We start from the raw sequence: 17,950 nt of genomic DNA, 5'->3' as shown, positions 1-17,950 counted from the left end.
ACTCATTAATGTTAACAGGGGACATGGGCGATATAATATTTGCCGCGGGCAAGCCGCCCGACCCGTTTATTAAATAAAAAATTGATTTATAAATTTTTTAGTTTATCGGTTATACTTTTTTTTTTTTTTAAGCAATAGAAAAACAATGGATTCTTGACCTTTTAGTGGATAAAACTTTCCACTTTCATTAATAAGTTATATATTTAAGACAAATAAGTTTACTCTTTTTCATTTTTCACATTCTTACAATAGTATCCCACGATTTTAATTTTTCACTTTGACATAAAATAAATAAATTATATTTAGTATAAAATATTAAAAATATTTAATCCTATTAGCCCACAGGCAAGCCCGCTGCCCGATCCCTTCTAATAAGCAGGTACAAATAGAGCTGTCAAAAATTGACCCGACCCGAGAAACCGACTTGAACCGACCTGTATGTTTAAGGACCCGGACCCGACCCAAGACTCGGAATTTTGTTAAAATAGGAAACCCGTAACCCGACCGTATCAAACCCGTTAAAATCGACGACCGATTTCGACCCGTTAATGCATGACCCGGACCCGAACCTGAACATGACACCCGACCGAAATATAACCGATAACAAAACTGAGTCAGCTTACCCGAATGAAAAATGACCCGAACCCGATTCAACACCCGAGCCGATGTCAACCCGACACCGATTATAACCCGATGAAACTTGTTATTGACTCAATTCGTGACAAACCATTACCTGAATTTACGCGACCTCTTGACAACCCGATTTGTCATTGACCTAACAAAATAATAACTTAAATCAAGTTAATATTATTTTTTATAATTACATAATCTAGAACGAGTGAAAAACGTTAAACCAAATTTAACCAAATTTATAAAAGTTAATTATAAGGTTAAAACTTGACTAGACCTGATAGCTATCGTACCCGGTCTTAACCCGTGTCTGATGGTGAACCTGACCTGAATTTTAACCGACGCGATAATTATCCGATCCAAACTTGACCCGACTCGTTAGGACCAGAACCCGCAATTGTACCCGACTAGAAAAAGACCCGACCCGAACCAGAACCGAATCCGACCTATACCGAAATGGAAAAATAACCCGACATGACCCGACAAATTTTCAACCTGACCGAACCCGACCCGAACCCGACCTGCACCCGGTGATAAAATGACCCGGCACAAACCGACCAGACCTTAACCCGTGACCCGAGATGACCAGACCCGGACCCGACTCGAGTAACCGTTTTGACAGCTCTAGGTACAAACAAGAAGTCAATTCTATAAAAAGAAAATTAATTTTTCTATCTCAAGTAACCTTGAATCCAATCGGGTATCCGTCTAAGCGCGTAAATAATCACCTCAATTCAAGTTGCATCGGTCAAAATTTGGCAGGCCCGGAAAATATTTCAAGCTCAGGAAGTAAGGATAACGTTCCCTGCGGCAACCCAAAAACAAAAACCTTGGCTGAATTAGATAGATGACTTCACATTCCATTTCCATGGCTTCCACCATTCTTCTTCACCACTCTCCTCACCGCTTCCTCTCCAATTTTCAGGTCAATCTCTCTCTCTCTATCTCTTACTTACATACCCACATCCCCATTCCCAAGCAGTTTTCTTGCTGTCTCACACAATTTAGTAAATTGAATGCAGCTTTGTAGTTTCAACAATGGCTTCCCAACTGCAAGAAAGCCGAATTCTACAGTTAGCACTTCAGAAAACACACTCCGACCCGTCAAATCTTTGGTTGAGACTTCTTCATTTCCGTTGTTTCAAGAACCCCAAATCGTAGAAACTACTTCCGAGGTAATCTCTCATGTTTTTGCTCTATTCTGAATTTATTCTGTTCTATTGAATGATTCAAGTAGTATTTTTAAATTTTTTTTTTTTTGTACTTATGCTTTGATTTTTCTGCATTTTTAGATGAATTTAGCAGACCCGGATTTCTATAAGATAGGATATGTTCGAAGTTTTAGAGCTTATGGTGTTGAATTCAGAGAGGGCCCTGATGGGTTTGGTGTCTTTGCTTCTAAAGATATTGAGCCGCTTCGTCGTGCGCGGGTGAGATACTTCGAATTTCTTCTGTTGTATTGAGCTGAAAACTGTTCATTGATGCCATTAAAGTTTAATTTGTTGAATAATCAGTGTTTTGCATAATATATTGTAATAACCTTCCAAAATGTATGTACAATTGTTGAAAACAAGCATCTGACCATGATACTATGCATCAAATGAGAAATTTCCGATTTTTCTGACCGGACTAAATCTGAAAAGTGACCTATTATTTTGGGACCTCGGGAATTACAAATGTGTCCTATATAGTGGGATGGATGAAGGGAGTACTATGTATTACTATTCTTCCAAAATCTCAAACTAGTTTATGTGACCATCATTTCCAAACACATGAGAATCACAGTTCTACTACTTGTGTGTGTGTGTGAGAGAGAGAGAGAGAGAGATAATTCACAGTTCTACTACTTAAACAGTCAAGTATAAGAAGGATCTGCTGTTAACAAGTGTGTAGTGCCACTAAGTTGAGCTCTTTCAAAATACTAAGTTGGTTTTGTGTTGAGCAAGGTTTCATTTTCCTCATTTTAGTTTTGATATTCTGTTGAATATCTGCTTCATCAAAGGACAAAGTTGTAGATGTAGGTACTTTGAAGTGCATTGTAGTGTTATATGTTGAAGGTAAGGTTTTTTCCGCCAATAGTTGTTAATTATAGAACATCAAGGTGTTTGCGGGCAATGAGGTAGCAACTGAAACAACATGTGGACCATGAAATTAAACTAGGCCATTCTGTAACGGATTTTCAATTTTCCGTTCTGCAGAACCCCGTTACATAACGGTGCGACAAAAATCACACCTTTCTCCCCGCATTGTCCATTACGTAACGGTAACTCGCCTCGTTAGATCTTTTTTTCCTCTTACACACTTACACCGTTCTTTTGTACAAGTTGGCCAAAAATATTTTAGTAATTACTATGTATTTTATGAAAAAAGAAATTTTGAGTGATTATTTGTTCAGAAAATAGGTTATCTAATACCCACTCATATTATGATAGGTTTGATTTTATGTTGCAAAAATGAGGTTGCCAACATGTTTGTACTCAATATGAATTGTGTTATTAGATCTGAAGTGCACTTTTGCTCCCTCATTGCAGTCAAAGAAGATTTATCTTTTCTTTAAGCATTTCTGAATCGAAGAAGATTTAGTTATTTATTTTGGGTTTTGGTACTTATTCTTGTATGATGCTAATGAATTTACACCTGGCTTGTTATGCAATAATCCAGATGATAATGGAAATTCCGTTGGAACTGATGTTAACAATTAGCAAAAGGCTCCCATGGATGTTCTTTCCAGATATCGTGCCAGTTGGCCATCCCATATTCGATATTATAAACTCCACCGATCCGAAGGTACTTTTACTTAAAAGCCAAGCTACTTGATATTTTATACTTTGACATCATTCTACATGAAGTTTGATGCAACCATCCTCAACTGTATTGTTTGAAGACCCAATTCAATTGGCCTTGTCTAGTACCTATTTGCAGACACTGCACTCACAGACAGAGGAAATAATATGTCTGTGTTCTTTGATTCTTTCATTCATTGAGCTCATTTGCTATGTAGTTACAAGTCTTTAAAGATTTTGTTGTGTTTGGTATCTCGATGTTTTTCAAAAAGAAAAACCTCTTTTCTTGTTCATGGTAATAACTTTTTATGCATACCCAATATCCCTTCAATTATTGGTGGTTTTGAGTTAATAGATGCTTTTAATTGTGACATACTTGTGAAGAGAGGAAAGAGTGCTAATGTTACAGGGTCACCCTTAACGTTCAAGCCAAAAGTGAAGCTGAACTTCATTCTTTTTGTGACTGCTTAAGTATACAAATTTTGATTCGTCCTCTAGTTATTATACAACCTTACATTAATTTTCTGACTTTCTCCTGGAACCTCTTAAATACTAAAGTTGATTGATTTTATTTTTTATGACAGACAGACTGGGACTTGAGGTTGGCATGCCTTCTTTTGCTTGCTTTTGACCAGGAGGACAACTTCTGGCAATTATATGGTGACTTCTTGCCAAGTGCTGACGAGTGCACTAGCTTACTTCTTGCAACTGAGGTATGACTATGCATTCAAGATGAATATCTCTCACTTATTTGAGACCGCTTTGTTTTTAGTGTCCTTGTAGTCATAATTGAATCATTTTCCCCCTTAGGACAAGGAGTTCAAGTTTAAGCTCATCCTTTCTTGTTAATGTTCATAGAAAGATAATTTTCATTAATTATTACGAGGGGCAACAATATATGACACCCTCTGTCCACATGACATGGGTTAGATGGGTAAAGTTTTCATTTTAAGTAATAAGAAGATTTTTGTAAACACCCAAAAGGAGTACAAGAAGATCTCCTTAGTCCTTACTAATAGCACCAATAGTCAATACCAGTGTAAACTTCCCACACGTCACTCTGTAGCAAATTTGTTTTTTATTAGGCTGATTAACGTTTCTGCAACAGACTTTCCTACTTTGTTCAAACTGAAATTTTCTGGTTACATTTCTGGATCAGTTTTCTTTTTGTGCTATATATTTAGTTAGTGATTTGTCTAAGTGGAGTTTCTATGGCATCGACAATAGTATACCTTGAGTGAAAGGTTGTCACCAGTTAGTTGTAAGTTTGGAAAATGTATTTCAAACTGCGCAATGTGTTTAAATTTGGGTTGAGGTCAATACCCGACTCAGTACTTCAGTTTCGTTGCTTTACATAGCTTCCTTATAGACTTGCATTAACGTAAGCTGCTCCAGACTCTTGGCTTGATAAATAATTTTGCCAATTACTGAACCTTTATATCAAATCATTGCTGTTATGAACCACCAATCCTTATATAATTTTACCTGCCACAGGAGGATCTTTTGGAGTTGCAGGACGAAAGTTTGGAGCTAACAATGAGAGAACAACAACATCGTTGCCTAGAGTTTTGGGAAAAGAACTGGGTACATATTTTCTTCAGTAGTCCCTTTTGTTTAACTGCTGTCATTGTAAGCATTTATGATTTCTGATGCATGTTTTGTTTCTTCTCTTAAAATTTATTTTTTCCCAGCATTCTGCTGCACCTCTCAAAATAAAGCGTTTGGCACGTGATCCTAAGATATTCATGTGGGCTGCTAGTATCGCTCAAACGCGTTGCATAAACATGGAGATGAGAATTGGTGCCCTAATACAAGATGCAAATGTTTTGGTTCCTTATGCCGGTTAGTTAAAGACGTTAATTAATTGGTGTTGTTCTCCATTTATAGTCCCTGACTCCCTATGGTCATTTAAAAATGAAAACTGATGTTAATGTGGTTTATTACAATTTTGCAAATGAGTTGGAGAGTGTCTTATATGAAGTAGATTAATGGAAAGATTAGTGAGAATATTCTCATGAAAGCGAAAGTGTCTACACAAAGTAGCAAAACTTAAGGGGGTTTTGTTGGAGAATTCTAACCTTCCGATGCGCAAGTAAGTACTTCCTCTATCCAAAATTGCTTTTCTGGTTGTGCGTGGCTGGGAGCAGGGAGTTGGGAAGTTAGGCGGTTTTTCCTGTGCTCTAACGCTGCTGATAAGGTGGGTGCTCATGGCTGGGTATCAGCTTGGTTGCGGTGGTGGTACAGCTAGGCGAGGTGAGCAGGGGGATATTGGTCGAGAGTTTGGTTGTTGGAGGTGCAGCGAGGAGCTTGCTTGGTGATGCAATTGGCTGCTGGTGTGATGAGTTGGTTACTTGTTTTTGTGTGCTAAAGGGAAACTTGACCTTTATTTACCATATAATGAGATTGGCTCGGCCCTTGAAACTCATGCACCAACACTTGGAATACGCACATGGCACACCTACACAAAAAAATTATAAAAATAAAGAAAAGGGGAGAATAAATAAAAATAAAACGAAAAGATAAAAATAAAAATAAAGGGACTAAAAGGAAATAGAAATAGAAAATTAATTATGAAAACTAAACTAAGTCGACTGTAAAATTATTTTAAAAAAGGAAATAAACAAATTATGAAATTAAAAGCTAATAAAAATCACTAATTAAATCTACTTAAGCTACAAAGTATAGAATGAAGAATTAAAGGTAAATACATAAAAAAGGGAAAAGAACCTATAAAGTGACCTAAATACTAACTATCCCTTCCTTTAGTGTTCATAATACTTATTTTTGTATCATTGTTATGCTATGTGAACTGTCTAGCAAGGGGAATTTTTGGATCCTTCTTTGGGAATTAGTGTTCATGCAACAGCTAGCTGAAAATCGTGCTGGCATAGGGATTAGCTTTCTCCTGTTCCATTTATTTATATTGTTCTGCTCTACCATGACTACTATGCTTGGAGTTGATGGGCAGGCACTCTATAGCTTCTGTCCTTTTATGGGTTCTTATTATAGATCCTTAAAATCCTAATTTTATTCTGTGGCAAGAATAGCTCTTTTCCAATGGTCATCTAGTCATCCCTTAAAGTTCGATAATCCTCTCCATAGAGTATCTCCTCTAATGTGAGCCAAGTAGGAAACTTTGCCCGGTCTGAGATTCTGGCTCCTCAGAACTTCAAAAACAGAAGCAGTAACATCTTTCTCTTTGTTCATTGCTCTTTCTCCACTGGTGGATCTTTTCTGGAATCCAGACTAAATCTGTCATCAGTCTGTAATGATAGCTATGCACCATGATTCCTGTGTTGTGTACAGCGTCAGAGTCTCATGATTGTGCTAGCATACTAGCATTTCACTGCCAACATATCATTTTCCTTACATTTCTCTCTACATTTCTCCTTTGGTCAAATTACTTGTGGTAAGCCTTGACTATCTCTTGCTTACCTTTGAAAAAAGAGAATTCTATTGTTGTTGTTCCGAATTTTTTTTGGTCACAATTATGCTTTGCTGGATTATATTTGGCAACTGAGATAGTACGTGCTTGTATTTTGTAGATATGTTAAACCACTCTTTTCAGCCCAATTGTTTTTTCCATTGGCGTTTTAAAGACCGGATGCTCGAGGTTATGATAAATCCTGGAAGTAGGATAAAGAAAGGGGAGGAGGTAAAGTTTGTATTTCATTGAATTTCCTGAATGCAGTTTCTAAATTAATCTCACTGGTGAATATTATTGTTGTATTGATTTATGTAGAGTGCCAACAAATGTTATTGACTGTACCAACAAGTTCTAAAATTTAAGTAGAGTCACAAATTAGGAAATATGCAGCAGAAAATTTGTAAAAAGGCTTGTTTTAGGGAATCAGTTAATAGAAGGTATGCACGCACATTCATGTTTTTCTTTGTGCAGTTTCTTTTGACTCAAAACATTGGTTGTTTTTACCATTTTGTTTGATCCTTGAGAGATCTGAAGCGAAATATTATGTTTTTTGACTAATAGAAGTAATGTCACAAGATTTCCCATGAACCTATATCAGCAAATTATTGCTTATTTTATTAGTAAAAGTAGTTGAATCTTTTTCTTTTGTTTTGCCAAATACTAATATATTCATCTATATACAAAAGTTTTAAGTTTTAAGTAGGTCGCATTCTCATCAAGGTTGGGAATGAATAATCTCTTCTATGGTCTCAAGACTCTCAACAATGCCTTCGTCTTGTAATATTTTGGCATGGTTAAAGGGTAAATGATGACCATTTTGTTTGGCTTTCATTAGTCTCATTTTTTTACTGAAAAATAAATGGTCCCAAGTCCCAACTACGGGCGATGGTATAAAAAAAAACAAGCTACGGAGTCTAATGTGTGTGTGATGTAAGTATATTAGACTCCGTACATGTGTGTGTGTGATATAACCAGTCCTTATATTCCTTAATAGTCTAATGTGCCAAGAAACTTCTTATTTCATTTTAGTATTTATCTTTAATATTCTAAAATATATGATCATGATTTCCTTTCTGATCTGTATAGATGACTGTAAACTACCTGAGTGGACAGCAGAACAATATATTTATGCAAAGATTTGGGTTCTCCTCAGCTGTGGTAATTTCTGGTTCTTTACTGTTCCATTCTACGGCTTGATTGATTCTTCTTTTACTAATTGACTTCTACCAGGTGTGGGTCAATTGTGGTTGGCCATCTTATCTGCAATTGGCGTTCACAATAAGAAATCTATTACTAGTGTAGTATACAAATGAATCTTTAATTAATGGTATGGTGGTCAGAAACTTTGTGAGAACAAAGCTACTCAGTTGTTGCTTCGATAGTACTGAGGAACCGATAGATATGCTAAAAAATAGCCCCTGGAGTTTTGGGTACAAGTTTTAAAAAACATGTAAATAGTCTAAATCATTTGAAGCCAATTTCACACCGAGACCATTGTAATATGGCTCACGACTACTGTTTTTGCGACACCTCGACTGCAACCCTATTTTTGAACCATATTTGTAGCTGACAGTCGCCCTCTCTGGCTTTTCTAAAGCAAATAGAGTTTTGCATGGATCATTCAGAGATTACTTATTCTCTAACATGTGAAAAATGTTAATGTGGTCATAATGTTGTTTCTATCTTTTTCAGAACCCTTGGGATGCCATATGTTTCTCTGGTGATTCCCGGATACATTTGGATACATTCTTGTCTGTCTTCAACATTACTGGTCTTCGACAAGAATATTATTACAATAGTAAGATCTGGAGATTCTCATTTGTGGAAGATTATACTGTGCACATCTTAATACACTTGTGATCTGAGTGCAGTCCTTTCTATCTCAAGCAGGTAAATCAGCAAAAGAAGGAGATAGTTTTGTTGATGGAGCAGTCATTGCTGCAGCTAGAACATTGCCCACTTGGTCAGATAGAGATGTGCCGATTATTCCTAGTGTAGAAAGAAAGGCAGCAAAGGAGTTACAGGAACAATGCCATGAAATTCTTGCCAAATATCCCACAACAGCTAAGCAGGATCAACAGATTTTAGGTAATTTCTTGACCAATTATTCTTAATTCCTGCATGCATGGTGTAAATACCATTGCAATTCTTAAAATGCTTATCTACAAGTGAGTTAAAAAAAGTAAAAAAATAAAAAATAACAGAGGTATATCTCCCTACCTTAAATGTTCCTATGCAAGATAAATCTTACTCGTCTTAGAATACTTGCAACTGTTTGATTGACACTTGCCAATGCACTAGTTTGACGGTAAATACATTATACTTCATATATGAGTAAAAACTATAAAATATTTGATATTTGAAAAATATACATTAAGACTAATCTAACATGTTACACAATAACATTTGATTTTTATATATTAGTAAGAAAATGCGGTCAAAAGTTAATGTATAAATAGTGCAAAAGTTAAACTGTTGCAAGTATTCGAAAACAGAGGATGTCCTACACAAGAAGGCTATGCAGAACGACGAAGTCAAGTGCTTTTAATTGAGAGTGAATTAGTGTTCATGCTATATCAATGATTTATTAACATAAGGATGCTTCATATTACAACGTGGATGATATCTTGGGTTTCGCAACTGTTATTTTTGGTTTGCTACTTCTTAGGGCTGAGTTCTAACATCCTTTACAACCAACAGATGCTACAGAGGATGGTCGAAGAACACTGGAAGCTGCAATCAAGTAACTTTTTTGTTTTTTGTAGTCATACTTAAAAGCTGTAAACTTTCTTTCAGATTGGGGCAGTGGGCATAACATGAAGCACAAAATTACCTTATGAATTCATTACCAGACTGCTATCTGTTACTGCATACCAACTAGTTCTTGAATGTCTGAATAGGAAACTCAAACTCGTGGTTTGGAGTGATAACTGAAACATCTTGAAAGATGTGTGACAGTATCTGGTGTGCATCCTACTAATAACTAAATCTTATTCAATGTAGGTACCGATTGCATCGGAAATTGTTTATAGGGAAGGTCATTGATGCTTTGGAGATTTATCAGGACAGAATTTTGTTTTAAGTGGTTGGTTTATCAAAACTATGGTAACAGCTTTTTCTTTGGTGCCATATGAACATCTTTCAGACAATTTCTGTATTAATGAAAGAAATGTCTTGTCGCAAGCACTAGCCACAAAAGGGCTAACCTGTGTTTTGTTCTCTCTGAAGGTAACCACTGAAATTCAATTAGGAATGCTACATGTTGGGACTATTTTTGATGTGGATCGCAGTGATCATTATTTGGCTGTCCGTCCTTGGTGTTGATCAGGGAGAAGCTCTTGCCATTCTCAAACGACATTCGGAAGGAAAGGGTAAGACTTCTGAACTTCTATGTAACAGTATGTGTTTAAGGAATAGTTAAAAGTAATAATGGATCTTAATATGTACATCTTTCCCCTTCTGTCCTCCTCTGGTTGAAAGTCCCTTCCAGATATAGAGAGCATACCCTTTGTTTCTACTCTTTCTCTTTTCTAAGAACAACTAAGAATCTCAAAAAAGATTCTATTTCTTTTTTTCATTGGACTATACCGTAAATTCTTGCACAGTTTAAGGGATTTTCCCCATCTCTGATACCTTTAACATTTCAAAAAATCTTGGCTTCTCTTTTATCTAGCTCTGAGTTAGTTTCAATTTGAACTGCAGTACTGTTTCCCTTTTTGGTCTGTTTGTTATGGTAGAGAAGATACTCTTGGGTGTTTGAGAGAGTTTTTCAATTGGCCAAGGTATTCACACAGCAAAGTTTGCTGCATGGGAATCTGCTTCACATTAAAACATCCCCCTCTCAACTACTGCCCATTCCCCCAATCAGCCTCATCACAACTCCCCTGGGTCTTCCTATGATGTTCCTTCTCCATTGTAATTTTTTTTAAATCAGTGTTCATGCTTCCTGGTCGTATGATGCTAGGTGGGGTTAGGGATGAATCTGGTCAGTACAGGCTTAGGAAAACTTCTTACAGTTTCAATCATTTCTTGAGGCTGAAAACAAGCTGTTCAGATAATTAACAAATTTCTAAATTTTGATTGTAGGAGAACTGAAAAGTTAAAACTTGAGGAAGGGAAACAAACTCGGTAACAAATGCTCTGTACAGAACAGGCGAGTGCGACTTGAAAATGTATGGTTCATGTGGATAGTTTTAACTCCTCTCCAAAATTTCTGTGTAAAGATGTTTTATGATGATAATGCAACCTGGTGGTAGAAGTCCTATTCCATCAAGAACTTAGGCTTGTAACATTCTATCCCTGGAGTAGGTCAACTGTAACATTGTATTCCCTTAATAAGGGCCATTGAGGTTCAAATCACAATTACAGTAAATTCTATCAAGTTCAGATGAGGGAACTATAGGTGCCAGTGGAGAGGATGCGCCCTTAGTGAATTTTCTTGATATTAAGTATAACTAGCCTTAGTGAATTTTCTTGACACAAAGTATAACTAGGAAAATCTATCTACAATGCTATGTCATTTGTCCAAAAAAAAATATTAAAAAAAAAAACTATGACAAAAACGGGAACTTTTTTTTATAATTTGCTATATATTTTTTTAGTTTTTTTAATTCATGAGACGAAGCAATACTTGAAAGAAAAGAAAACTAACAAGAAAAAAACAGGAAACCAAACTAACAGAACAACTACGGAGGAACTAGTCGTGGTAGTGCCACTCCTCTAATGTCCTCATCTAGAATATGAACTAACTCTAATGGAATAAATTCGACTATGTCGCAATTATTGCATTGTCTATACACCCCTAGCTATTAAATGTATATACATCACACATGACGGGTAAAAGCTCATAATTGTGTACATGGATTATGGCCTTATGGGCATCTTTTCTCTTTTGTATGTCTCCAACTGTTCAGTATTCATGATGAGTGTTAGTGTACAATGTACCCTCTCACATTATCTACACATCAAAAAACGATCTTCAACACTGTAGTTGCTTCATACCGAAGATTCTTGCTGTAGAGGTTCAACCTCCGAGTTATGGACTTCAGCATTTCGAGCGTTATGACTGTCAAGCGGCATGTACTGAGACATGATAGCCATTATCTCCGAGTCCATGTAGGACTGCGTATGAAAAGATGAATCAAGTACAATCAGGCTCTTAAACTCCATAATCAGAATCATGATTAGGCAATGATGAATCAATTAATAAGTGATTAGCTACACTAATTAAGACTTACCCGGAGTCTGTACTTGTAGAATATATATCCAGCTGACCCAAACCCAGCCAAGACTGCTATGAAAACCAGAGATACAAACCATCCAGATTCTGTGGAGCTTCTTTCTGAAAATGCAGTGTTTAGCATCTAAAACTGTAGATAATGCGCGTAAACTGTACCATAGAATTGAAGAAGGATTTACCTATACAAGTGTCTTGGTCCTTGATATACAAGCGATTTCCTCCACACTTACAATCATATCCACCCCATGTATTCTTACAGCTGCAGCCGGAGCACTTGCAGACTGTACTTTCTTTGCATTCGTCAATATCTGACATTTGAGAAAAGTAATTTTAGAACTTATTGTTTGACAAATCCATTGATCATATTGATTGGTAAAGCGAAAGGGATAGAGGTGGAAACCGTCACAGTTGTGGCCGTTTCCATGAAATCCTTCTGGACAACTGCAGCCAGAAAGTTCTGATGTCTGAATGGAAAAACAAACAAACAGAAAATATACTTTTATGTTAGAAGTCATTTCTAAGTCACATAATGGTCATGAAACTGGTAAGAGAAAAATAAGCAAACTGGTTTGACATGAAGAGGCGGTATGAGAAACAAATAGTGTCACTGAACTGAACAAGCCGAGAAACTGTTGCCATTCCTTGTGTCTGACCAGCAACCACCATTGTTTATTGAACATCGGCCTGGTCCATTAGCTGGAAAATGAAGAGCAAGTGAACTTAGACTTTGTTCTGTTCACCTTATTTCAGGAAAAATAAGTTTAGATAAGATAAGTTCAGAAAAAATAAGTGAAAATCAGGTGAATAGAACGCACCCTTACAAAGGAGGTCGTGGAACTTGACAGAAGTTACAACCCCAAACCAAGAACAAAATATAATGCAGTTTGAAATAATATGAAAATGAAACTGAAACCATTCTAATGCTCAAGAGAAGTACCTTTACAAGTGGTATAACCATCTCCTTGATACTGAACACCTGATACAAGAGGACATTCACAAACTTTTCCTCTGAATGTGTCCTGTATCATACAGTTTTGGTAAATAACTTACTTGTTAAAAGAGAAGCTTTGAAACAAATGGAAACTAGAACCAACACCTGATCAGCAAACTTAATACCTTGCACGCTGTGATGTTGGCTTGCGTGTCCTGCCAGCATCCACCATTGTTTTCGAGACACTCATTAGTCTCAATTCCTGCAGTTATTTTTAACAGCAAAAGAAAGTATTAACATTTAACAACTGCTGCTACTGAACTACAGTTTTGTTACGAGTCTTAGTAGGGAACTAGTATATTAACCTCCTGACAAACAAATTGGTGGATCAGTTGTCTCCTTGAATGCAGAACATACAGCCATCAGTATAGCACTTCTCTCCAGTTTCCCTACCAAAAAGTATAAACTTTGAGATCTAAGATCTCAGAAAATTATATTTCACAGAATAACTTAAGCAATCTAAGCAAACAAACCTCTGTATTGGACATCATTGATGACCAAAGTAGGCAAGATAGTAACATCACCGCGAGATCCTTTTCCAATCTGTCTTTCACAACACATTGAGCAGAGACACCATTTTACTGTCATTATTCAAATTGTACAATGGAATTCTGAAAAATGCTGGAATACTTTAGTATATAATCACACCTGCTTGTCTTGTTCATTTTTTAAAATTTCATTATCTACATCGGCTTCTGGATCTCCCATGCACTTTTTGATCTTATCAACTGGCAAACCTATTGAATTTAGAGCAAACTTTAGTAAGGCATCAAGAAATTAACAGTCAATAATGCTCTTGAAGTCCCTTAAAGCCTGTTCTTTTGAGCTGAACTGAACTGAACTGAAAAATAAGCCCTGAAACTGAAATTAAGACAAAAAGAACAGGGTTCAACTAGTAAGACTTACTAAGAGACTTCAAGACATCCTCAGCACAAGTTTTAGTGTATTTCTTCTCCTTCATAGAACACCTAATATGGAAATCAGTAACATAATCCCACCAAACCCATGACCTATTCTCAGATTTAGCAACACTATGAACACAAAGCTGTCTCAAATTCTCAAACACAACATCCTTCCCTTCATAACCTTCCCCAAAATCCTGCTCAGGGTCAGGAGCACAATACCTACCTCGGTTTATACACTGTGACTTACACTGACTGCTAAGCAAGAATGGTTCAGGACAATACCAAGTTATGTAATGAGGAGTAAAAAGTGTATAACCCCCCTTTTCAAGTATCTGTGCAGGACCCTTAAAATCCTTAATGAAATCCATCTGTTCTTTGCATCGAATCCCACATTCATCGTTGCTGTTAGTCCATAGCTCGTATTCAACCCTACCATCTGGGTTCGGCATTGACTCTGACCAGTCTAGTTTTACCACAACTTCATTGCCCTTCTTCAAGGAGTCTTTTAAGGTATCGCCAAATTCTCTTTGTATAAGAACTGAAGGGATTTGTAACTTGTCAATGAACCCGTCTGCATCACTGCTTTCTTCAGGGGAATCCATGGTTATTAAACCTTCATCTATGGTGTCTGCAACTAGTACTGCTGCTGCTCCTGCTTGTTGTGCATTCCATGCTTTCAGGGCAAAGTAGCACTCTATTTACACAATATTAAGCAGTTAAATTCTAGGATTTCCCATCACTTAATACAACTAGTTAAATCCTAGGATTTCCAATCATGAACCATGAATGTTTTAGGAAATGTGACAATTTTCTCCGACATCCTAAAATAGTATATATGTGATTTTTAATTTCGGACATAGGGTGCATATTACAGTGTAAGCAAGAAACTTCTATGGCTCTGTACTTCTGTCTAATTTTTTTATGTTTTTTTTTCTAAAACATCTTTCAGAAAAAAAATACCTAGATTATTGTTAAGCAGCTTCTGTCCAGAGTTGTTGAGTAGGTAGTTACAATTTCTTATCTTAGGAGTTTGAAGTGAAAACAAAATATAACATTTTTATAAAAAAAACACACACAACAACCAGTGAATAGGTTAGTGGACCTTTTTTGTTTCTAGTTTTTTATTGTTAATTTGTTAGTTTTCAAATTCAGCATGATAACTAGGGGGTGTTTGGTTCGCACACTGGTATGAGGTTGGAATCAGGAATGATATCTAAGTGGTATGGGCTTGAAACTTGATTCTTAATACCATGTGTTTGGTTCAGTTTAGGGATGAATGTTTTCCTTTTATTTGATACCTAGAATAAAGGTATGAGTCATACCCACCTCCTCCCTAGGTCTCTAAACCCCATACCTTTGAGGGTTTGAGGTATAGGTTTGCAACTCTTAAATTTTTCAAACAAACACATGATATGGGTTTAGACCATTCTAAACTCATACCTCATACCTAAAATCCGCAAACCAAACACCCCCTTATTGGTTTGACTAACTTTAAGTGCATGATTTAATCTAAAACACATTACTTTCAAAATTATTAAAATATAAAAAATAAAAAACTGACAATAATTTTGAACTGGAATTGTTAAATATAAATCTAGTTATCTTTTTCCAGTTAATTGTAGTGTGTAAACAGAAATTGGATCAATTCTCAAGCCATCCATGCTACTTATAAGATGAAATCCTACAACATTAAGGCTCCATTTGTTTTAGTAGAAAATCATCTTATGAAAATCATTTTTCTTATAATTTTCCTTTGTTTACTTCTTTATAAGAATTGTTATAAAGAAAAATAAAAAAGAAGTGGAAATGAGATGGATAGGAAAAGAGAAAAATAAATAAAAAGGGTAGTAAAGAAAATGTAGAAAAAGGAAAATTGTTTTTCAAAGGAAACTAGTAGAAAATTAGTTTTACAATAAAGTATTTTTCGTCGAAATAAATGGAGCTTAATCATTCTCCGGTCAACTCAATAATAACAAAACCAAACACCCCTAAAAATGTTATATGCATGATGAAAGTATTAGTACATAAAGAATATTAATATATATATTAAAAAAAAAAAAATATTCCATTGACTTCCTAACATTGTAAATTAAAGAAAGTGTAATTATCTTCAATTTTTTTTAACTATGAAGATGAGTAGGATTTAGGATTTTACTAAATCCGTTTCAAATATGATCTTTACACTTTTCGTTTTACTCTATTTCATAATGTTATCTACATTGTACTTTATACTACTTCCTCCATTTTTTTATTATTGCACCATTTTCCTTTTTCGGAAGTTGCATATTAATTGCACCATTTCCTATTTTAGTAAGTTTACTTACATGAAATGATATTTTTATCCTTGTATGGGTGGTGGGGACCAAACCCCACTTGTTCTTTACCAACAACTTGTACTTAATCACATGGGTATTTTTGTCAATCTCTCACCTTTTACCACCTTTCTTAATTCTTGTGCCCAATGTAGATGGTGCAATAATAAAAAAATGGAGGAAGTATATGAAAATTTACTATATTATCATTTTTACCCCCACAACATTTACAACATTTTACTTAATTCTCTTTTATCCTTATTATAACTCATTCTTTTACCCACTATTCTATTATTGTCTTAATATTTATGCAAATAATAAATCATTTTGAAACAGATGTACGTATTCCTTTTAGGGTGTTTTACAATATTTGTTACTTGCGAGAATCTTTCATTTTATAAACTTATTATGAAGTATAATTTTTTGTGTCATCTTTTAATTTTAATTGGTCCAACTTTTTCAACTCATTAAATTTATTTACAATTTTCCAAGTATGTTAAGTTAGCAATCTTTGTGTTTTTCCATTATTGGTTCATTTTGATAAATAAAACAATCTTATTGGTTGTTGTAATGATTAGTGGATTGAGATTTTACTTGGTCTATTTTTTAAATAAAAAAGAAAAAAGAATCTTTATTATACGTTAATAAACGTGTAAAAGTCCAAACGTAACCAACGAAAAGAAACGGAGGGAATAACTATTAGGGCAAAAACCTTATTAATAAAATTTAACAGGAACATAAAAAATAAAAATCATAATGGGAACAGGATCATAAGTTATCATACACTCTGTGTTTTTTTTACTTTAAATGTGGTAGTAAAACTATCAGCAAACTGCAAATACTTAAGAGTTCAAAGTCAAATTGATGAACAAGCCCAACATTAACAAAAAAAAAAAAAAAGTTAAAAAAGAAAACAAACCTCCACGATCAACAAGGAGAATATTGGGTCTAGAAGTAAGAGATTTAAAAGGCTTATCACCATCAAAACTGTTACAAGCATCAGAACCATGATCAGGATAAACAACAGAACCCACCATTGAACCTCCATACTCTGGTACTCCAAAATTTGCTATTGAACCATCATGCTTTGACTTTAAACTATATGGTTGCAACACCGTTATGCTGTTTTCCTCCACCACAAACCTCCCACTAATACACCGTGCCGCAACCGCAATCACAACCACCACCCATACAACCACCACCAACCTCCCTTCCATTTTCATATTTCTCTATAATTTCTTCAACAAAACTAAAAAATATATTATGAATTTTTTTTTATAATAAAATGTTGGGTGGTTTTTAATTTGTTGGGGGTATGGAAATGGAAGTTGGGTTGACAGAGAGGTACAGACCGGGTCTTCCAGGTGGAGGAGTAAATAGTAAGAAAGACAAAGTTGGAGTTATAAAGACTCGAAAGCGAGGGACACAACGCACAATTCATACAAGACTTTTCTTTTTCGTTTTATTCACAAGACTTTACTTATGCGTTTACTTGGTTTTTTTTAAGTCTCTAATTAGATTGTTTTAGTGTAGAGATAGCCAATTAGCCAATAAAGGCATTCAGAGCAAGTCCTTACGTAAATGGTATAGACGGGATTCGGTCCTTTATAAATTTTACTAATTAAGTTAGTTGAAATGTCAGATAATGGTCAATAATATTATA

General features: G+C 35.4%; 2 protein-coding genes across 3 annotated transcripts; one reads left to right on the top strand and one right to left on the bottom strand.

Annotated features, from left to right (window-relative positions):
- The first annotated feature begins 1,371 nt into the window (after positions 1-1,371).
- Positions 1,372-11,221, top strand: LOC110796283 (protein PLASTID TRANSCRIPTIONALLY ACTIVE 14). 2 transcript variants are annotated; one of them, XM_022001331.2, is made up of 15 exons: positions 1,372-1,555; positions 1,653-1,805; positions 1,923-2,060; positions 3,292-3,417; positions 3,998-4,126; positions 4,908-4,997; positions 5,105-5,255; positions 6,959-7,068; positions 7,927-7,998; positions 8,533-8,638; positions 8,728-8,928; positions 9,541-9,583; positions 9,844-9,945; positions 10,069-10,211; positions 10,927-11,221. In XM_022001331.2, exons 1-13 carry the CDS (start codon positions 1,478-1,480, stop codon positions 9,920-9,922), a joined length of 1,476 nt encoding a protein of 491 aa, XP_021857023.1. In that variant the 5' UTR covers positions 1,372-1,477; the 3' UTR covers positions 9,923-9,945; positions 10,069-10,211; positions 10,927-11,221. The 2 variants fall into 2 exon arrangements, with proteins under 2 accessions (XP_021857023.1, XP_021857024.1); XM_022001332.2 differs by having other exon boundaries at positions 1,374-1,555; positions 8,731-8,928.
- A 172-nt stretch (positions 11,222-11,393) lies between these two features.
- LOC110796282 (vacuolar-sorting receptor 6-like) lies at positions 11,394-17,670 on the bottom strand. The gene is made up of 12 exons (XM_022001330.2): positions 17,207-17,670; positions 13,977-14,669; positions 13,719-13,807; positions 13,544-13,613; positions 13,376-13,459; positions 13,196-13,272; positions 13,017-13,098; positions 12,693-12,775; positions 12,480-12,543; positions 12,259-12,387; positions 12,078-12,181; positions 11,394-11,961 (listed from the first exon to the last, which is right to left on the bottom strand). Exons 1-12 carry the CDS (start codon positions 17,508-17,510, stop codon positions 11,836-11,838), a joined length of 1,905 nt encoding a protein of 634 aa, XP_021857022.2. The 5' UTR covers positions 17,511-17,670; the 3' UTR covers positions 11,394-11,835.
- Positions 17,671-17,950: the final 280 nt, after the last annotated feature.

Source organism: Spinacia oleracea, chromosome 1, assembly GCF_020520425.1.
Source record: "Spinacia oleracea cultivar Varoflay chromosome 1, BTI_SOV_V1, whole genome shotgun sequence".
NCBI classification, from domain to species: Eukaryota; Viridiplantae; Streptophyta; class Magnoliopsida; order Caryophyllales; family Amaranthaceae; genus Spinacia; species Spinacia oleracea.
This window is presented reverse-complemented; position numbering and strand designations above follow the sequence as displayed.